This window comes from Cucurbita pepo, chromosome 1, assembly GCF_057944985.1.
Source record: "Cucurbita pepo subsp. pepo isolate OVF chromosome 1, ASM5794498v1, whole genome shotgun sequence".
In the NCBI taxonomy this organism is placed as follows: Eukaryota; Viridiplantae; Streptophyta; class Magnoliopsida; order Cucurbitales; family Cucurbitaceae; genus Cucurbita; species Cucurbita pepo.
Window position 1 is genome coordinate 6,255,017 of NC_141798.1, and position 18,512 is coordinate 6,273,528.

The 18,512-nt window shown below is 33.6% G+C and overlaps 3 protein-coding genes across 9 annotated transcripts; all 3 read left to right on the forward strand.

The window, feature by feature from the left end:
- The first annotated feature begins 1,086 nt into the window (after positions 1 to 1,086).
- LOC111790086 (mediator of RNA polymerase II transcription subunit 15a) lies at positions 1,087 to 6,174 on the forward strand. Its single transcript, XM_023670890.2, has 7 exons — positions 1,087 to 1,346; positions 1,694 to 1,789; positions 2,602 to 2,786; positions 2,876 to 3,154; positions 4,088 to 4,327; positions 4,870 to 4,946; positions 5,600 to 6,174. The coding sequence occupies exons 1-7, from the start codon at positions 1,187 to 1,189 to the stop codon at positions 5,814 to 5,816; spliced, it is 1,254 nt and encodes a 417-aa protein (XP_023526658.2). The 5' UTR covers positions 1,087 to 1,186; the 3' UTR covers positions 5,817 to 6,174.
- Positions 6,175 to 7,179: 1,005 nt separating this feature from the next.
- Positions 7,180 to 10,789, forward strand: LOC111776715 (Tetratricopeptide repeat (TPR)-like superfamily protein). Its single transcript, XM_023656040.2, has 2 exons — positions 7,180 to 7,289; positions 7,768 to 10,789. The coding sequence occupies exon 2, from the start codon at positions 7,789 to 7,791 to the stop codon at positions 10,099 to 10,101; it is 2,313 nt and encodes a 770-aa protein (XP_023511808.2). The 5' UTR covers positions 7,180 to 7,289; positions 7,768 to 7,788; the 3' UTR covers positions 10,102 to 10,789.
- LOC147793810 (uncharacterized) lies at positions 10,550 to 17,477 on the forward strand. Of its 7 annotated transcripts, none has more exons than XM_023656057.2 (12): positions 10,550 to 10,690; positions 11,772 to 12,059; positions 12,709 to 12,763; positions 13,096 to 13,131; positions 13,239 to 13,283; positions 13,511 to 13,594; positions 13,749 to 13,832; positions 13,971 to 14,009; positions 14,385 to 14,484; positions 15,384 to 15,534; positions 16,457 to 16,578; positions 17,146 to 17,477. In XM_023656057.2, the coding sequence occupies exons 2-11, from the start codon at positions 11,881 to 11,883 to the stop codon at positions 16,491 to 16,493; spliced, it is 810 nt and encodes a 269-aa protein (XP_023511825.1). In that variant the 5' UTR covers positions 10,550 to 10,690; positions 11,772 to 11,880; the 3' UTR covers positions 16,494 to 16,578; positions 17,146 to 17,477. The 7 variants fall into 7 exon arrangements, with proteins under 7 accessions (XP_023511825.1, XP_086985340.1, XP_086985336.1 ...); XM_087129214.1 differs by having other exon boundaries at positions 13,770 to 13,832; XM_087129210.1 differs by lacking the exon at positions 10,550 to 10,690 and adding an exon at positions 11,208 to 11,356.
- Positions 17,478 to 18,512: the final 1,035 nt, after the last annotated feature.

The window sequence follows — 18,512 nt, forward strand, 5'->3', positions numbered from 1 at the left end:
GACAATTTAACGTAATTAATCGTGTCATTAATTATATACTAAGATTATAATTAATAGTAATCTATTATCTGGCAAAAGATTTCCGGATTTTATTTAATATATTATCTATATTTATGTTTATTTTTACCCAAAATTTCTCATATTTTTATTGCCAATTGTATTTTATCTCTTCATTCTTTTCATGTTTCCTTTTATTTGAGCTGTTCATTGTTTTTTTAACTTTATTTTAATTTATCTATTTTTTTTTGTAATTTTTATTTTATTTTTCTCACAAGCATTTCATGTCTAGGAACTATAAATCATTTTTTTTTTTATAATAGTGGCAATTATTCATGTTTCAAACCTATTTAAATTAATAATTATTTTTTCTTTTTTTATTTCCATATTTACACGCGACAATAATTTTAATCATTTGCATATTTTGTATGGACGTGATTAAAATATAAAAAATGATTGTGCAAATTCTAAATTTTGATTTAATTTGAACTCATTCGTTTATTATATTAATTTCGATAATGTCAATGTAGTATATGATGAATCAGTGTAACGTTATTATTACTATATTATATATAAATATACCTTAAAATTATATATATATATATATATACTTCATTTTTTTTATTTGGTCTTTATACTTTTAATTTTATTAATTTTTGTTCATATTCTTTTAAAATATTTATTTCAGTACCTATATATATATATTATAAAAATACCATTTTGATTGTATAGGCAAAATTTAACACAAATTTCTACCTTATAAAAATTTGTTATTACATTTTAAGAAATATAGCAAATGAAGGGTTGTGTTAAAATTTAAATGAAAACGAACGGACAAATATGGTATAAAAATAAATAAAAGTTAAAAGTATGACTCGAAAGTCAAAACAGCAAATATTTATGATCAATCCGAGCATAGTGAAATTTATTTCTCCATATATATACATACATACATATACATACATACATATACATATATATATATATATATATATATATATATATATATATATGTATGTATGTATGTAAATATATATTTGATATATATATATATTCGAATTTCAAAAACAAACAAAGTCAATTTGTTGGTTTTGGTCATGAATATTTCACAATGGGCGTTAGAAAGTGAAAAGTGTGACAGACGTTTGGATTTTGTACGGGTTGTTGTAATGGCGCGGATGTGAGCTGTATGCTCTCGAACAACCAATCTGTTCGTCCTCTTCCTTCTTTGTTTGCTTGCTCCTTAAGCATATCACTATATAATGCGCATGAAGATGAGGCAACTCGCCACCATTTCCGATCTCAATCAGTTTGGCTATGGAGGCTTTTCTTCTCGATATGCCCTAAAGGTATTTGTTTAATCGGTTTTTGTTGCGTTTTTTTTTTTTTGTTCTTTTTGCCTCAGTATCATCTCTCTGTCAATATCTCTGTAACGCCGGCGCTTGTCTCCGTTTTTTGTGGCATGTGAGTTGGATGATGGTTTTTTACTTCTTTTTTTTTTTTTTTTTTTTTTTTTTTCTCTGCGTTGTGATTTATGCTTGTGATGATTGTTGTGGAACTGAGTTTTTTTTTTTTCTTTTTCTTACTTGTGATGGTGTGATGGTGAGTGAAAGTTATCCTACAGTGAAGTTGTGGAACTTCGATTGAATCACATTTTTTAGCTATGTCTTTATGATTGATTGTGTTGCATGTTCAGGTGAAAGGATCTTCGAGATCTATTTGGGCGATTTTTGGAAATTAGCTTACAGGAAGTGGAGGATAATGTTGCCTGGTTTACTTGAAAATGGAAGCGGTAAGGAATTGAGTACCGATTTCTGTTCCTTCAAAAGAGTAAAATGAAATTGGATGGCTGTTGAAGTTTCTTTACATGAATGCCTCACTTAGTTATAACTCGATGAAGGCAATTGCTTAGGCCGGGTTTGATTAATATTTTTGTTCTTGGTTTTCTGTTTTTGAAAATTAAGCCTATAAAGACTACTTACACTCGTAGTTTTGTTACTTTTATCACCTGCTTTCTGAAAACGTTTTAAAAACTAAGTCAGTTTTTGAAAAATAATCAAAGTAGTTCTTAAAATTTTGGCTTTGTTTTGAAATTTGATTTAGAATTCGAATGTGCTTAAAACAAAATGGTCATTGAATGGGGTATTAGTAGTAAAAGTTTTAGGTATCGAGAAATTTCAACTATATACTGCATTAATTCTTTGATCTGCTCAATTAAGTTTGTTCGCTGTGGAAAATTTTTGGAGAAATTGTTTTGAGTACGATGTCTTAGAAATGTTCCTTGTTCAGTAACTACTGGTTGTGACGTTTCTTGGTGGGTTATTGCAAAGAACAAGTTAACCAAGTCGAGGATTTCCAATTATTTTCTTGTATTATCCTGTTTACATAATCAGCAACATTTTTTCCTACTAAAGATATGTTTGGGAGTGGTTAAAAGTACATTTGTCATTTTCATTTCAAAGCATGCCTTAAATTATCACTCCAGAATTGTTTTTAAATGATTAAATGTATGTTTTGAAGTGATTTAGAAATGACATAAGTGATTTTAATCCTTTCTAAATCTCTCCCAAAAATGCCCTAAAGTTTTGCCATTGCTTTTGTTAGTTGATTTCGAGAAGGCTTTGGAGAATTTTCTCTACCCACCAATTGTAAATGATGCTGCCCAAGCAGAAAAGGCGTTCATCTCCACCCCTGGAATGTCACCTTCATCCCTTTTGGAGGAGGTAACAGATTCAGATCGTGATAATGACAAGTGCTGTGTTACTCCTCTTCAACGTTTAATTAAGATGGTTCGTTGGAAAAGGTTTTTCAGTTTCATTTCTCTTAAGAACAAATTTTTATGTACATCATAAAAATGCTGTTCTTGGCTCAATCTCAGGTAAACGTAATGTCACCTAAAGCGTTAAGTGCTTCTGTTAGTGACATAGATTCTATTGTCTGTATGACTGATAGAGTATCTTCATCAGCGCCTCTTAACAAGTCAAAAGGTGCAGTTGGCATGGATTTGGCGGGCACCGTTGCATCTCGTCTGAGAAGAAAATGTTCAAGATTTGGAGGCACTAATGGATCAAGGAGAACAAGACACTACAGATGTTTGATGGATTGTGAAGGCTTTGACTTGAGTTCATTATTTACTCAAAGGTCAAGAATAACTGAGGTGAGTGGCCATATATTTGCTTCTTTTTTTGTCCCGTTAAATTTTTTTGTGGAGAATCGAATCATCAACCCTTGGGATGGTAATTGGTGTTTCATTCACTGAGTTATGTTGGATTAACGACTATCTATTTGGTTTATATCTATGATTTGAACTTGAAAGATAAAATTGCATGAGGGAACCAATAAGCGGTTTTCGCAAATGTGATCATGAACTGCCAATTAGTAATAACTGTGAGCTTAATTTTGATAAATTTTGTAAATATTCTATTTGATTAATTTGAAAAAATAAAGTGTGAAGCACTTTACTCATGAATGTGAAATTAACTTTACACCTCAAAAGTGATTAACAAGATCCATCGATGATAGTTTTGACCCGATCCTTTATTTTATTTGATACATCTTGACTGATGCATAGAATCGATATATGAAGGATAATATGTATGAGAAATTATAATGTCTAAATTATATATACCATATTCTTTCAAAAGTTGCAATATTACTCTTGACCTTTCATTAACATTTTGAAACTATCCTTACTTAGAAATACTTTGGAATTTCGAATGGAAATGGGGGCTAAGAAAGGTGTGGCAATGACCTAGAACAATTCGGTGATTCAAACTTTCATTTTAGGTCACCCCTCACCGTTTCATACTCCAACTTCCATTCAAATTTTAAAGGAATTCTACTCCAAAGGTAGGGTTCAAATTTGTGAAAGATGAAGTGTAATATTGTAACTTTTGAAAGAATAAATGTATTTTAATAGAAAATTTTAGGGGGTAATTTTTATATTTCATCGTTATAATATCTTGAACACAATTAGTCTTGTAGTATCAAACAACTACTTTGTTCAATTTCAGATAGATATTCTTTATAAACTTCCTATTATTGACGACATATTTCTTTGATATTCTTTCAAATGCATATGTTAATATAGACTCCCAAACATTCGAATTGGCATGGGTTTTCATTGCCGGTGAAGCAATCTTTATTGGAAGAAATTAGGAGGATAAATGAGCAGCTGATTTATACAGAGGTGTCTATTTGTGACAAAGATATGGTAACGACGGATTCTGCAGCTACAATTGGCAGAAGTGAAGGGATCTTAGTCGAATGTTCTTTTGGTGCTGTGTGTACCCTTTCACATTTAATCTCACCCCAAACTTCAGCTGTTCAGGTACTTGAGCCAATTTATATTTAATATGATTTGTTATTTCAAATATTATTTTGGTTCATGTACTTTTAGCTTTGATTCATTTGGTACATGTATGTTTAAACTGTTTATTTTGGTACATGTACTTTCAACTTTAGTTCATTTTGGTCCTATACTTTTAAAAAGCGATCATTTTGGTCCCTTCATTTTCATTTTTATCCTTTTTTTAATCAAAATTTTGGCATTACACTTTGTAAATTTGTATTAAAGAGTTTCTTTAATCTTCTTAAAGTATAGCCATAAATTCATAAATTTGTATTAAAGAGTTTCAATTGTGTATAAAATTTTTGTTAAAACTTTGAAATGGAATCAAAATGGTCACTATTCAAAAGTACATTGACTAAAAAAATAAGCGTTTTGAGTGCACATGGACCAGAATGAACAAAAGTTGAAAGTAAATATTTTAAAAGTAAACCAAAACTAAAGGTAAAAGGACCAAATTTGTACTTAAACCTAGTATTAATTACTCCACTCCATCTTTCTTATTTTATTCATATGATATGCAGTTGGCAATGCATCCCTTAAAGTTGCTTGTTCCCATAGGCTATCCGCACATTTCTCCAATATTCAAGATGGAAGCTTGGTAAGAGGATTTATCCTTTCTCCTATTTAATAGCAAGAATTCACTTATGATACCATCATATGATTTGAGCTTTTATACTTGAGGTTCTTATTTCCCTTTTGCAACATCCAATCCTTCATTTGATTTTGGCTTTGCTATTCGTGCATTGTCATCGAGTCGGGTCACTCGTAATGATTATTAGATGAGCCTTTTTTGGTTGATATTGATTTTCTAGTTTATTAGATTCACATTTTTTTGCAACCTTATTAATTTATGGGAACCACAATGAATCAAAAGGGCGCGCACACAAGAATGTGGTATACATCTAAAGATCTTGAATTTGAGTTGGACAACTCTGTCGATTAGGAGAGCAAGGCTTAACTAGTTTGGTCGAGGGTATATATCTCATTTAACTGGTTGAGTTATGCTCCTATTGACGTTCATGAAGTGTTTTCAATTGGTACTTTCGCTCAAATGCATTGATCATTCGACTTTTCGGCTATAAAAGTTTATAAGCCCATTAAGACCACTTAATATGTCCATTGGAAAACACTTCTAATAGTTGTACGAGAACTTTACTCTGAATTCGTAGTTTATTGGACTTTCTATTCTCAAGAATCTCAAACCATAACACATTTCATCCTTTAACTTATAAATTCACTTCTTTTTTTCAGTCCAACAGGTTGCGAAGACCTTTCATTGCAGGCAAGGGAAAAGTTCAACATGTCTGTCCGAAGCCTTGCACATCCATTCTCTATAAGTGAAGTGGCCAGGACATGGGACATGTGTGCTCGAGACGTCATTTCGGAGTATGCTCGACAGAACGGAGGTGGCAGTTTTAGTTCAAAGTATGGCTCGTGGGAGGACTGTCTTCATACTGCTTGGTCATAACAAATAAGCATATAGCGACAACTGCCATTGAAGGATGGTTGTAATGGGTGAACTTCACTTCTCTAATCCTTTTATTTTAATGGCATTGAGAGAAAACTAAGTGAGAGACTTCATTTGAAATCTAATGGTTGGGTTTTGGGTTTGAGGGGTGAGGGAAGTTGCATCTCTTGCACATTTCGCTTCGGAAAAAGCCAAAAATCTTGTTAGGCTTGTAAAAAAAAAAAAAAAAAAAAAAGTGTTCATCAAATTAGGGTCTGAGAGAATTAGGTGTCCAGGATTCAATAGAAATTGAGCTGAGTCAGTCGTCGGATTTCTGTTGAAATGTTAGTTAAAATGTTTGTGGATGAGATATTTGTTATTTTCTTTGGCTATTGTTTTGGTAAATTATGTTTTCTACTAAAATATTTAAGATTTAAAGCACATAAGATAGGAAAGTTAAAACTTTTAAGCTTTGTATCATTGGATTTTTAAATTTTAAATCTAATTTTCAATTTCAATTTGCGAAGTACTCCGGTGACTGACCGATATTGAAGTAGTACCGTGAGGGAAGGGTGAAAAGAACCTCCATCGGAGAGTGAAATAGAACATGAAACTCTAAGCTTTCAAGCAATGGGAAGAGACCAAGATTTTGACCACGTACCTGTTGACGAATGGGCCGGTGACTCATAGGCAGTGACTTGGTTAAGGAACCCACCGGGGTCGTAAGCGAAGAACAAAATTAAGGAAGAAGTAGAAAAAAATGTATCGAGTTTATTCAATCCAATTTTATGTTTTTAATCCTGGATTATTTGGATGATTTAAAGTCTAGGATTTTATATAAGATTAAAATTATAAAATTTGATTAAACATATTTAAAATTCAATTAATTTTTTAAAATGAGACAGATCATATTTGTATGATATAATAAATTTATTTTGTGACATTTTACAAATATTTGTTTGTTTATTACGATACTTGCTTGGAGCTGGTGGGTCCGGGTCATAGAAGCCTTAAACCCAAAAGGCTCTGTGCTGGCTGATAATGGGCCTAGTTCCTAGAAGCCCAACCCAAATTAAACCCAAAAAGGCCTTGCTTCGAGAAAGTGGGCCTAATTCCTAGAAGCCCAAACCAATTTAAACCCAAAAGGTCGGCCAGCCCACATCAACTCCTTGGGTCCCTCCCATTTCGTGCGGGGTGTTTTTGGAAAATGGCAACTATAATATTTAATATTTAATTGAATCTAAATATTACCAATAAAAAAAAAATGGAATCGAGATTTCATGTTATTTTAATAATGTAAAAAAAATTAAATAAGGAAAGAAGAAAATAAAAAGATGAAATTTTTTAAAATGATAAATATATGATAAAAATTAAGCTTCCATTATTTTATTATTTTATACACTCCGACTTTCCCCTTCGCGCTCTAACCAGTCCATCGCCTCTCTCTGTGGGCTCGCAAATCAATGCCGTTTTCTCTGCTAAATATCTGTTAAGGTCTTCCTCCTCAACTCCACCAAATTCTTAAGTTTCTTTATTGTTTGCTTGCGACTCCATTTCTTCTTCACTTTCTTCGTATGCTGAGCTCATAACTACATTTATACAACTTTACGCACTTATTTCTTCAATGTTTATTCTTATGGATATGTATACTGTTTTCCCTCGTCTGCTAAACCTGAATGTTTTCATGTTGTAATCGGAATGAAGGGAAGAGCGTTTCAGAAGAACCCTTTTCTTTATTGAGTTTGAATTTTAAGTGGCTTATCGAGATAAGAGAATGTCAATGAGAAAAGGGTAATTTGTAGATTTATATTTGTGTTTGTGGAAGTGAAATTCTGGAGTGTTTCTTTGGAAGCTTATAAGTGGTTTCTTTTTTTCGTGATGTGTTGGTGAAAATTGAGGTGCTGAGTTTTTGTATTTTAAGTGTTTGATGAAATGCCTGAGTGGTACAATAATGTTCTATCTGTTTATTTAGGCTGATAGGTTCATTGACCTCATGAATCTCACGTCAATTCATTTTCGATTTCTTGCCAAACGGAATTTGGTTTTGTACCCAAGTAAGTATGCTTTTGGTTCCCAACTTAGATTCTGGAGGTCGGGGGCAGAAGGCGATATCGTGTCTTTTAGGACAGATGATTTTCGTCATGACTATCTATTTGGATCCCCCGTGATTTCCACGCGTGGCCACCTTGAGCAGGCTCTTTCACTGTTTTACTCTAGACAGCCTCATTCCCTCCAGACCTATGCGTATCTCTTCCATGCTTGTGCACGCCTCCGCTGCCTCCGGGAAGGTGCAGTACTACACCGTTACATGATGTCCCTGGATCCCATGGGATCATTTGACCTCTTTGTTACCAATCACCTTATCAACATGTACTGTAAATGTGGTCATTTAGACTATGCCTACCAATTATTCAATGAGATGCCTAGGAGAAACCTTGTCTCTTGGACTGTGCTTATCTCGGGACTTTCTCAGTATGGCCATGTGGATGAGTGCTTCCTTATATTTTCGAGAATGTTGGTAGATCACAGGCCAAATGAGTTTACAGTTGCAAGTTTGCTTACCTCGTTTGGTGACCATGATGGTGAGCGTGGGCGGCAGATACATGGGTTTGCCTTGAAAAGGTCACTAGATGCTTTCGTTTATGTTGCAAATGCTCTTATTACCATGTATAGCAAGAGTTACTCTAAAGGTGGTGCTTTTAATGATAGTAAAGATGATGCTTGGACTCTGTTCAAGAGCATAGAAAATCCCAGCCTTATAACATGGAACTCGATGATTTCAGGGTTTTGTTTCCGAAAACATGGAAATTGTGCTGTCCATTTATTTATGCAAATGAATCGTCAAGGAATTGGATTTGATCGTGCAACACTTTTAAGCACTTTGTCTTCCTTAAGTCTCTGCAATTGGGATGAACTTGATCTTGGTTTGGGCTTTTGTCGTGAATTACACTGTCAAGCATTAAAAACTGCTTTCACATCAGAAGTTGAAATAATTACTGCATTGTTAAAAACTTATGCTGAACTTGGAGGAGACATTGCGGATAGTTATAGGCTTTTTATTGAAGCAGGATATAATCGGGATATAGTTTTATGGACCAGCATCATGACAGCTTTTGTAGACCATGACCCTGGGAAAACACTTTCCCTTTTTTGTCAGTTCCGACAAGAAGGCTTAACTCCAGATGGACACACTTTTTCGATTGTATTAAAGGCTTGTGCTGGATTCCTAACAGAGAAGCATGCTTCAACATATCATTCACTGCTAATTAAATCTATGTCTGAGGATGACACTGTACTTAACAATGCCTTGATTCATGCTTATGGGAGGTGTGGTTCAATTACTTCATCCAAGAAAGTATTCAATCAAATGAAACATCACGATTTGGTTTCTTGGAACACAATGATGAAGGTCTATGCTGTCCATGGCCAAGCTGAGATTGCTTTGCAGCTTTTTTCAAAGATGACTGTGCCACCTGATTCTACTACATTTGTCTCTCTTCTTTCAGCATGCAGCCATGCAGGGCTCGTGGAAGAAGGGACCAACCTTTTTAATTCAATTACAAATTATGGACTTGTTTGCCAACTAGATCACTATGCTTGCATGGTTGACATTTTGGGGAGATCTGGTCGGATTCAAGAGGCTGAAGATTTTATAAGTAAAATGCCTATAGAACCTGATTATGTTGTTTGGAGTTCATTCCTGGGATCATGTAAAAAGCATGGCGCAACACAATTGGCCAAATTAGCATCTGATAAATTGAAGGAGTTAGATCCTAGCAATTCCTTAGCTTATGTGCAAATGTCAAATCTATATTGCTTAAGTGGTAGCTTTTATGAAGCAGACTTAATTAGAATGGAAATGAAAGGGTCTAGAGTGAGAAAGGAACCTGGATTAAGTTGGGTAGAAATAGAAAATCAAGTACATGAGTTTGCATCCGGAGGTCGCCATCATCCAGAGAGGGAGGTAATATGCAATGAACTTGAAGAGCTCATTGGGAGGTTAAAGGAAATCGGTTATGTGCCCGAGACAAGCTTAGCGATCCATGATGTGGAACAAGAGCAAAAAGAGGAGCAGCTATATCATCATAGCGAGAAGCTGGCTTTGGTTTTTTCTGTAATGAATGATAACAACTTGGGTTGTGATAGTACTCCTATAAGGATTATGAAAAACATCCGAATTTGTATAGATTGTCATAATTTCATGAAGTTAGCTTCAAGGCTACTTCAGAAGGAGATTGTCATTAGAGACTCTAATCGTTTTCATCATTTCATGGGTGGTTTATGCTCGTGCAATGATTACTGGTAGTCAATAGGCGTCAAACATTCAAATACCCAAGTATCCATCTGCATTCATTCATAATTTTTTACCTCCAATATGAATAGGATAAAGTTGTGTTCTACATTGACACTTGTATCAATATTCTCTCAGTTCCTTCAACAACTGAGCAGCAAACTTTAGGAGGTGAAGATGTGGTCGGTCCTGGTTCCTACTTGTTGATGTATGGTACCACAGTTTCTCAAGTACACACAACAATTTGGTTCCATATGAAGGTTGTAGCCACAGTACCGAGTTGAACTGCAAGGGATACTTTAAGCAGGTAATGGGTAGACTGTTTGTTATCTACAGGATAACATGCCTTTCTTTAGGTCAACCATAGATGATTTACTCCTCCATGAAGGATAAGCAGTCATTTTCTTATTCAAGTATTGATCCTTGTCGAACATCAGAAAAGAGAAAAAGTCAAACCCCTGCAGCTTGTTATCATTTTTGTACGAAGAAAAAAGAGAAAAGAAAGAATAGAAAAGAACAAGAAAAACCAAGACAAGATGGATACAGGAAAGACTACCAATCATTATGCCTTTACAAATCTACAACGAGAAGCTTCTCCATTTGAGTGAGTATAAATGACGAGGCTACCCATCATTATGCAATTTCTAATTCATATTGTTTTTGTAATCATTGTCTTTATATTAACCAACTAGATTTCATCAGACCCTCGTTCTTTTGTCTTTAAGTAGACTTCCTCAAGTTTAGTTACTAATGTTTCTTGAATTCATAACATTTATGTAATTCCTTGTATTTCTTTTTGTTGTTGGCATTATTATTTTCTCCTGTGGAAAAAAACAAAGATATATATGAATAAAATACTAGAAAAGAAGAAACGAAGGCAGTGTACTACCAAATCTATCAGGCAGTGAAGCTTATAGAAGCGTTGCCCCAATTGGTCTTCATTGACTTGAAAAAGTTTCAATACAGTTATCTAGAAAACATGATTCAGAGGAGAGAAATGAGTAAGATATACTGAACCTTGAGCCTCTCAACTTTCTCTTCAAAGATTCAATCGTTGTGAACAATCCAAGTCCTCACAAGAGGCAATGTAATAGTGGCTTACTTACCAGACTCCCCTCATCTTCTGTCATGGAAAATAAGATACATGAACCTGTGGAAATATTGAAGAACATCTGGAAAAGAAGCCAAGATCATTGAACAAAAATCTCCACTTGAAGGGGGCAACAGAAAATTAGAACAACTTTTTGCTGAAAATTGTTTGCAAATTTCTGTAAGTTTGACATGATGTTAGATAAGGTCATGTACATATTTTTGCATAATTAGTTGTCCATAATCATTTTCACATGGCCCTTTGAATTTTGTACTTTATTTGCATTGTTTATTGTCTGATCGCTTTTTTCTGAAACAGTATTTTCTCTATTTTAATCCTCTCGTGCTACTTCACATTATTCTCATGGGCTGCATTCCTTGTGCCTAAATTCTTTGCTGGTTTCCATACGAGCATCTTTAGTTCAATCAATAAAAATGGATTGCAGAATTTTGTCCTCTGGTCCATTTCTCTTGACTTATAATTGTCATATCAGCTTTCATCTTACAAAAAACTTATTTGCTGTTAGTATTTCGTGTATCCTATTGTTCATCACCTTTCTTTTCCATTAACATTATAAATTTTTTCACTATGGTAGATATTCCCTTGAATCCACGACTGCTGAAGTGACATCCATCATCATCAGTGTATCTGATTGGCTGGAATAAAACACTTCTCTAACAACCAGAAGACTATATTTGAAGTACATGTTGGTTTCTAGGAGAATCAGCATGTGGTCTTTGCCTGCTATTGGGTGTTGGAACCCTTTCGCATTTGCTCGCTTTAGAGTTTCTTGTGCTTCTAGTCAGCTACCAGTTTCTCCCAAAGACAAGACCCTGAGAACAATTTACAATTCTGGAGTCATTGCTTGCCTTCGCGCTAGCAGGTAACCCATTTTTATGTAACATTTTCTGCATTTAGAATATCGTGGTGCTGGATTCTCTTAAAACTCTCTGCTTCACAAGATCGAACTATTGGTTCTTGATGTCCAGCAGGTAAAGCCAATGTTCTCACTACTGTCAACGTATGTTTTACTGATTAGCTAATAAATGATAGCAAGGCCTGTTATCTATATAAACCATTTCCGTGATTATATTACTAAAAAAGGTTAGATAGCACCAACCTTATGGTAACATACATTTTCATTGTTTTATTAGATGTTGAGTTTCAATAGTTTGCAAAAGTAGATGCTCTCCTCAATTTTGGAAATCATTGCAGATGTTTTTTTTAAATAGTAAAGAAACGCATTGAAATTGAAATGTGTAGGCTTAAATGAAGGAGCTCCCAACCTAGCCATTTCGTATAAAAGATAAGTTACAAAAGTGTTAATGATGTGGATCCAAAGAAAGGCATCAAAGTTGGCCAAACTTCCTGCGTCCTTCAGAGACCCCTCAATCATGCCTTCATGTTTTTTTCTCGAATATAAAGAAGTCTAGGCTGTCGAAGTTTATTAGTGTCAAGAAATTCAATATCATTTGTCTTGAGTTATCTAGAGCCTTGATGTGCACCTTAATTCTTTTTTAAATTCACTATAGTGCGGAGCTGGCAATGAGTGCTGCTTGTGCTGCGCTAAATGGTGGAGTATCAGTTGTGAGTGCTCTTAATTTGAAGTTTTCTTTGTTCATAATTAATCTGTAAATGAAAACTGTATTTGAATTGGCGATATGAGTAATATTCACGGATAGATTCAAATATTCTTTTGATGTATGATTTCTTATTGCTGGTCCTTTCTAAATGATCAATAGAATTTAAAAAGTTCAAGAAGTTGCCCTTAAAATGCTTTTCTAAGTGGCAAGTGCATGAAAAATTATAACCAAAGTGACTAGAGCATCAACTTTATTCAACGAAACAGTTTTTTTCCCTTTCCTTCAAATGCATTGATTGATGGTTTCTAACTTATTTCCTCTTCTGTCGCTGTGCAGCTCGAGATTGTTATGTCGACACCAGGTGTGCTTGAGGTTGTTGTAGAGAATATTTTCCTTGACATTGTAGTTGTTATCAATTGTAAGTATTTGTCATACTCATTCTTTTATTTATTTTTTCTGTGTTATAAAATTTGAAACAGGTTCTACAACAGTTGCTGCAAGACTATCCTACAAGAACATTGGGAGTAATTATTTTCTTTGCTGTTTGTCCGTGTGATGATTTCTTAATGTTTGTAATATTTCCTTGGCAGACTTAGGTCAAAATTTGTGAAGCCTTTTCCCTTGAACCTTTGATGAGTTAGGATGAACTATATCTTTAATCGAAATGCTTATTAAAATGCAACTTGTCAGCCTCAAAAAAGATGGATGGTTACCTGTTGAACTCTTCTGAAGATTCCCAAATATTGTGCAGGTTGGGACCGTTCTTAATGTTAAGGATGCAAAGAATGCTGTCGAAGCTGGAGCCAAGTTTCTAATGAGTCCCACTATGGTGAAGGTAAGCATACATTTACTTTTGCTTATATGCCGCAGCGACCTTTACATGCATATGTTGAAACCTCTTTATCCCTTTTTCATGTTTTCTTTTTCTATTGTGATTTTTCGTTTTTGACTTCAACTAAAAGAGACTATGAAGATATTTCTCCTTTTAGATTATTTTTACTGATTCACAGGGTATCATGGATGATCTTGAAGGGGAATTCTTGTATATACCTGGTGTGATGACCCCGACAGAAGTAATTGAATAACACTTTTGGCCCCTTTCTAATTCTCAAGGATTCCTCCTTTTTACATATGAAATCATTGCTTCTGCCACAAAGAGTTTTTGAATCTTTTAAATTACCTTTGTAAGTAGTTATGTGTATACTTTACAGGTACTGACTGCATATGAAGCTGGTGCTCAGATTGTTAAAGTAAGTAAATTTCTTGTCTGATTTAGGGAGATCATTGATTTCTTGGAGTTCGTGGTTTATCGCAAGTGAAACAGGATTAAAATTATACTCATATACATTAAAAGAAAAAAACACAAATGTCCTGCATAAACATACTTTTCATTTCTTGATGCTTTTCTGTACAACTAATTCCCATGGAAAAATCTGAATGGGAATTACTGGATTGGTATACAATTATGAAGAATAAGAACAGAAAACTTATGCAAGTAATTTATATTGCTGTGTTCTTGAGTGCTTACAATTTTTCTTTTGCTTGCAAGGTTTTGACATCAAAATATGGTTCTACCCTTTATCATTTTTTATGGATTCATTTTGATTTTTAATCTTGAAAAGTAGGTTTATCCAGTTTCTGCATTAGGTGGTATCAAATATATATCAGCCCTCAAGAAGCCATTTCCTCATATCTCAATGGTTGCTTCTCAAGGCATAACTATTGGTCAGTACTCAACTTGAACTCTTTGCTCCTAAGCTCCAACTCATACTTGTTTTTGTATTAGCATCTAGTTAACTCTACCGATATGCATTCTTTATCTTTTTAGATTCATTGAATCAAATGGATAAGCAAATATCTGATTGGTAGATTTATTTTTTAAAACTGTTTTTGAATTCTGTGATCCAAATTCTTGTGAAAAATAACATTTTTGTATTTTTAATGTATTCTAATTTTGAATTTGAAATTTAAAAGAATGAAAGTAAATTGTGAAACGAAAAAACATAATAAATATAGTATTTCATGCTATAAACTCATTTCTTTTGTTAAATTAAAATATTTATAATATAATATTTTATAAATGATATGATATTGAATAATAATTATACTAAATTTATAACATGAAATATGTTCTTAATAATAGTTGAAATTCAACTTAATGTTTAGTTGGTAACTACAACTATTTTGATGGTTTATAAATATTTCTTTAAGCATATCTTGAGTAATTAATTTAATTGTTATACTTTACCTAATTCTACTACCAAACATATATAAAAAACACTACAAACATGAAATAAAATTTTGATGGAATCTCTTGTTTTCAATTTTACTTTTTTTTTTTAAATTACGAACCAAACGCACCCTTATGTTCAAACACTCTGACTAAGAAGATTGCAAAAGTAGCATAAGATGGCTGTTATATTATAACTTATGTTCTTTCTTAAATTGGTTGAGGTTATCTTGAAACAAAGTAATTCAGAGCTTGTGTTCGTGTGTCGCGTTTTTCATTTTTCAGTTCACTGTTTCTGTTTTCTGGGCTAGTCAGTTCTTAGAAATTATTTTTACCAGTTTGATATAACTTGAGCTGATTCTGAGATTCATTTGTTACTTCTAAATTTGTACAGAATCTACTGGGGACTACATTAGAGAAGGAGCATCTTCGGTAGTTTTATCTGATGCAATATTTAATAAGGAGTTTATGAAGCAAAAGAACTTTGATGGAATATCTCAACTTTCTAAGTTGGCTGCTTCACGGGCGATGGAAGCTTTAGAATGGTGAGGACTTCTAGTATCCATGCCTACTACGAAAAATATTTCAGATTAGTGCTTGTATCTGATGGACAGTTTGCCAATCGCCTCTTATTTGTCCAATTCTGTCTGTAGTCTTTCTTTTTTGTAGCTCCTTCTGTTCATATTTGTTTGCTGAATGCGTTAGTTGTGAGATCCCACATCGGTTGGGTAGGAAAATAAAGCATTCTTTATAAGAGTGTGGAAACCTTCCTCTAGCTGACGCGTTTTAAAAATCTTGAGGGAAAGCCCAAAGAAGACAATATCTGTTAGCGGCGAGCTTGGACTATTACAAATGGTATCGGAGCCAGACACTGGGCAATCTGCCGGCGAGGAGGATGAGCCCCGAAGAGGAGGTGGACATGAGGCGGTGTGCCAGCAAGGACGTTGTGTATCGAAGGGCGGTGGATTGAGGGGTCCCACATCGATTAGAGAAGAGAACGAGTCCAACAAGAACGTTGGGCCCTGAAAGGAAGTGGATTGTAAGATCCCACATTGGTTGGGGAGGAGAATTGAAACATTCTTTATAAGAGAGTGGAAACCTTCCCCTAACAGACGTGTTTTGGAAACCCCGAAAGGAAAATTTCAAAGAAGACAATATCTGCTAGGCATAGGTTTAGGCGGTTCCATTAGTAACCTCAATTTTAATATCTTTTTATAATTGAAGCATGGAGGCCTATTCCTTGCATTATGCTCATACCCACCCCACTCATCCCGGGAGAACAATGGTTTTAAATTATTAAGCTTTCGTTGGGAATTTGGAACCAAAGACTTAATTAAGCATCCTCCAATATCTCAAACCCTTCATCAAATCAGAACCCCTTGGATGCCTCTCACTTCAAATCAGTAAATAATTAGCAAAGTGGCCTTTATTTGCTTCATATCCTTCAACTGTTTTATGTCATTACAGGAAGCAGCAGTCATCGTTGAATGAATCATGTCACTAGTAGCCAATTGCCCTTTCTTTGTGCTTGGAGCTAGTCTCAGATGTAGTACAGAAGCTTTCAACTCTTGTAAAGGTGAAAAATCAAGGTAAAAACCTATGCACTTGTCTTCAGTTCATGATAAAAAAAAATTGATTTGTATGCGGCCACTGCTTAGAAATGAAATACTTCATGTAGTGAATCGTCCAGTATTTCGTGTAACTATTTTCTTGTTGAAAATTAAGTTTGGTTCCTCGTACTTATGCATAGAAAAACATGAAAAATGGTCTGGTTTGTTGAGCGCTTATGTAACATGTTATGACGTGGTGATGTTTTTTTCCTATGATTTAACAAGAAAAAGAATATTGTTTACTCTAACGGAACAAATCTAGTTCAATCTTTAAATTCATCCCATTAAATCTCAACCTTATAGTAGTAATGAAAATACCTCCATGGACTGATCGAGTTACCAATTACTTACAAATTTTTGACTTGGAAACACTTCTGTTAAGTTATACTATTTTTTTGGTGCTAGTTTTACAGTTGCTACTTTAGTTGTATTACTGCTATGACTTTATACTGCAATGACTTTTTGAATATCTTGTTGATTAAATACGGTTTTGATGAGCCATTAATCTTGCTACCTATTAACGAAAGTTGTTCGTTAATACAGTAGAGTTCAACTTGATGACGTTAAAAGCTTAAGGTCGTTGAACGGATGATACAACTTGCAACTCTAGCAAGAAGCATCAAAGTAGCTAGAGGTTAGTTCGGCCTATTCAATAGCGTTCTTGAAAATAATTAAGGTCTCGACTCGTATAAGATTAAAGATGATTTGTTTTTCTATATTTAATACTGTATTTTCCCTTCTCTCGTCTTGAATAATTTGGATGCCACTTCTAATAGAGGTTAATTTGTTTAAATCTTGAGCCAATAGAGTTATGCATATAGGGGAAAAGATATCAATTTCATATCCATTAATTACATATCTTCTTTATGTGTTGGCAATTAACTTGTTGCCTAATTTTAACTCAAGATTGTGACACCCTTTCCAAATTTGCTCCATCTTTTGATTATGCGTATAAAAAATGAACCTTCAAAATAGACCAAGAATGATAGCGGGTGGGTAGGATTTGGATCCATTTGAATAGTCATTGGACGTTGCTAAATTCAAAGGTCATCTAGCCAGTAGTGTAATAGGTCTGAACGTCTAGCATGAACCAACCTCCCGTTTTTTTTCGAGAATTCATACATCTATTATCAATATATGGACAATTATCTCTTGAATTAGAATCGATAAGGAAAGAAAAAGTAGATGAACATAAAATTCAACAGAAAAATATGAAAAGAATATGACATGCCAAATAAGTTTTAGACTTTTATTTTTATTTAATTTCTTCATAAATTTTTTTAAATATTGTATAAAAACGTCACGCTTTTTTTAAAATAAATTTATTAGATATATTTTAAAGTTTAGTTATTTAATTTGATATAACGTGTAATTTAATCTAATTTTTTACAACTCATTTATTAAAAATTAATCAAGTATAAACCAAGTAACGTGATATGCCAACCAATTGCTTCAAAGATGGAAAGTTCAACATTTTTTTTTTTCTCAGAACTTTCAAAATATTAATTTTATTTAATTAAAACGGCTTAAAAGTCATTAAAAATATTAAATTAAAACTTTTAAAATAATAAAGAATTAAAAAAATTTAAAAAGAGGGTCTACGTGGCAATGCATGGGAACATCCTACGGCGGATTAAAGGGGAAGATTGGTCGGCTGCGATTCTTACCCCCAAACTCGCAGCCCCTAAAACCGCCGTCGAACTCGGAAGCTTCCAGACATTTTTTTATTTTTTATTCTGATTTATTTATTTTATTAAAAAAATATAATAGCCATTTTTTTAAATATTGAATTATGTTTAAATCGGTAATTAATTACCAAATTTATTGTGTTATAATTATATATATATTTCATGAAAAATGTTCTAAAAAGAAAAATACAATGATTAGGTTCATATTGACTTTTTATAAACGTT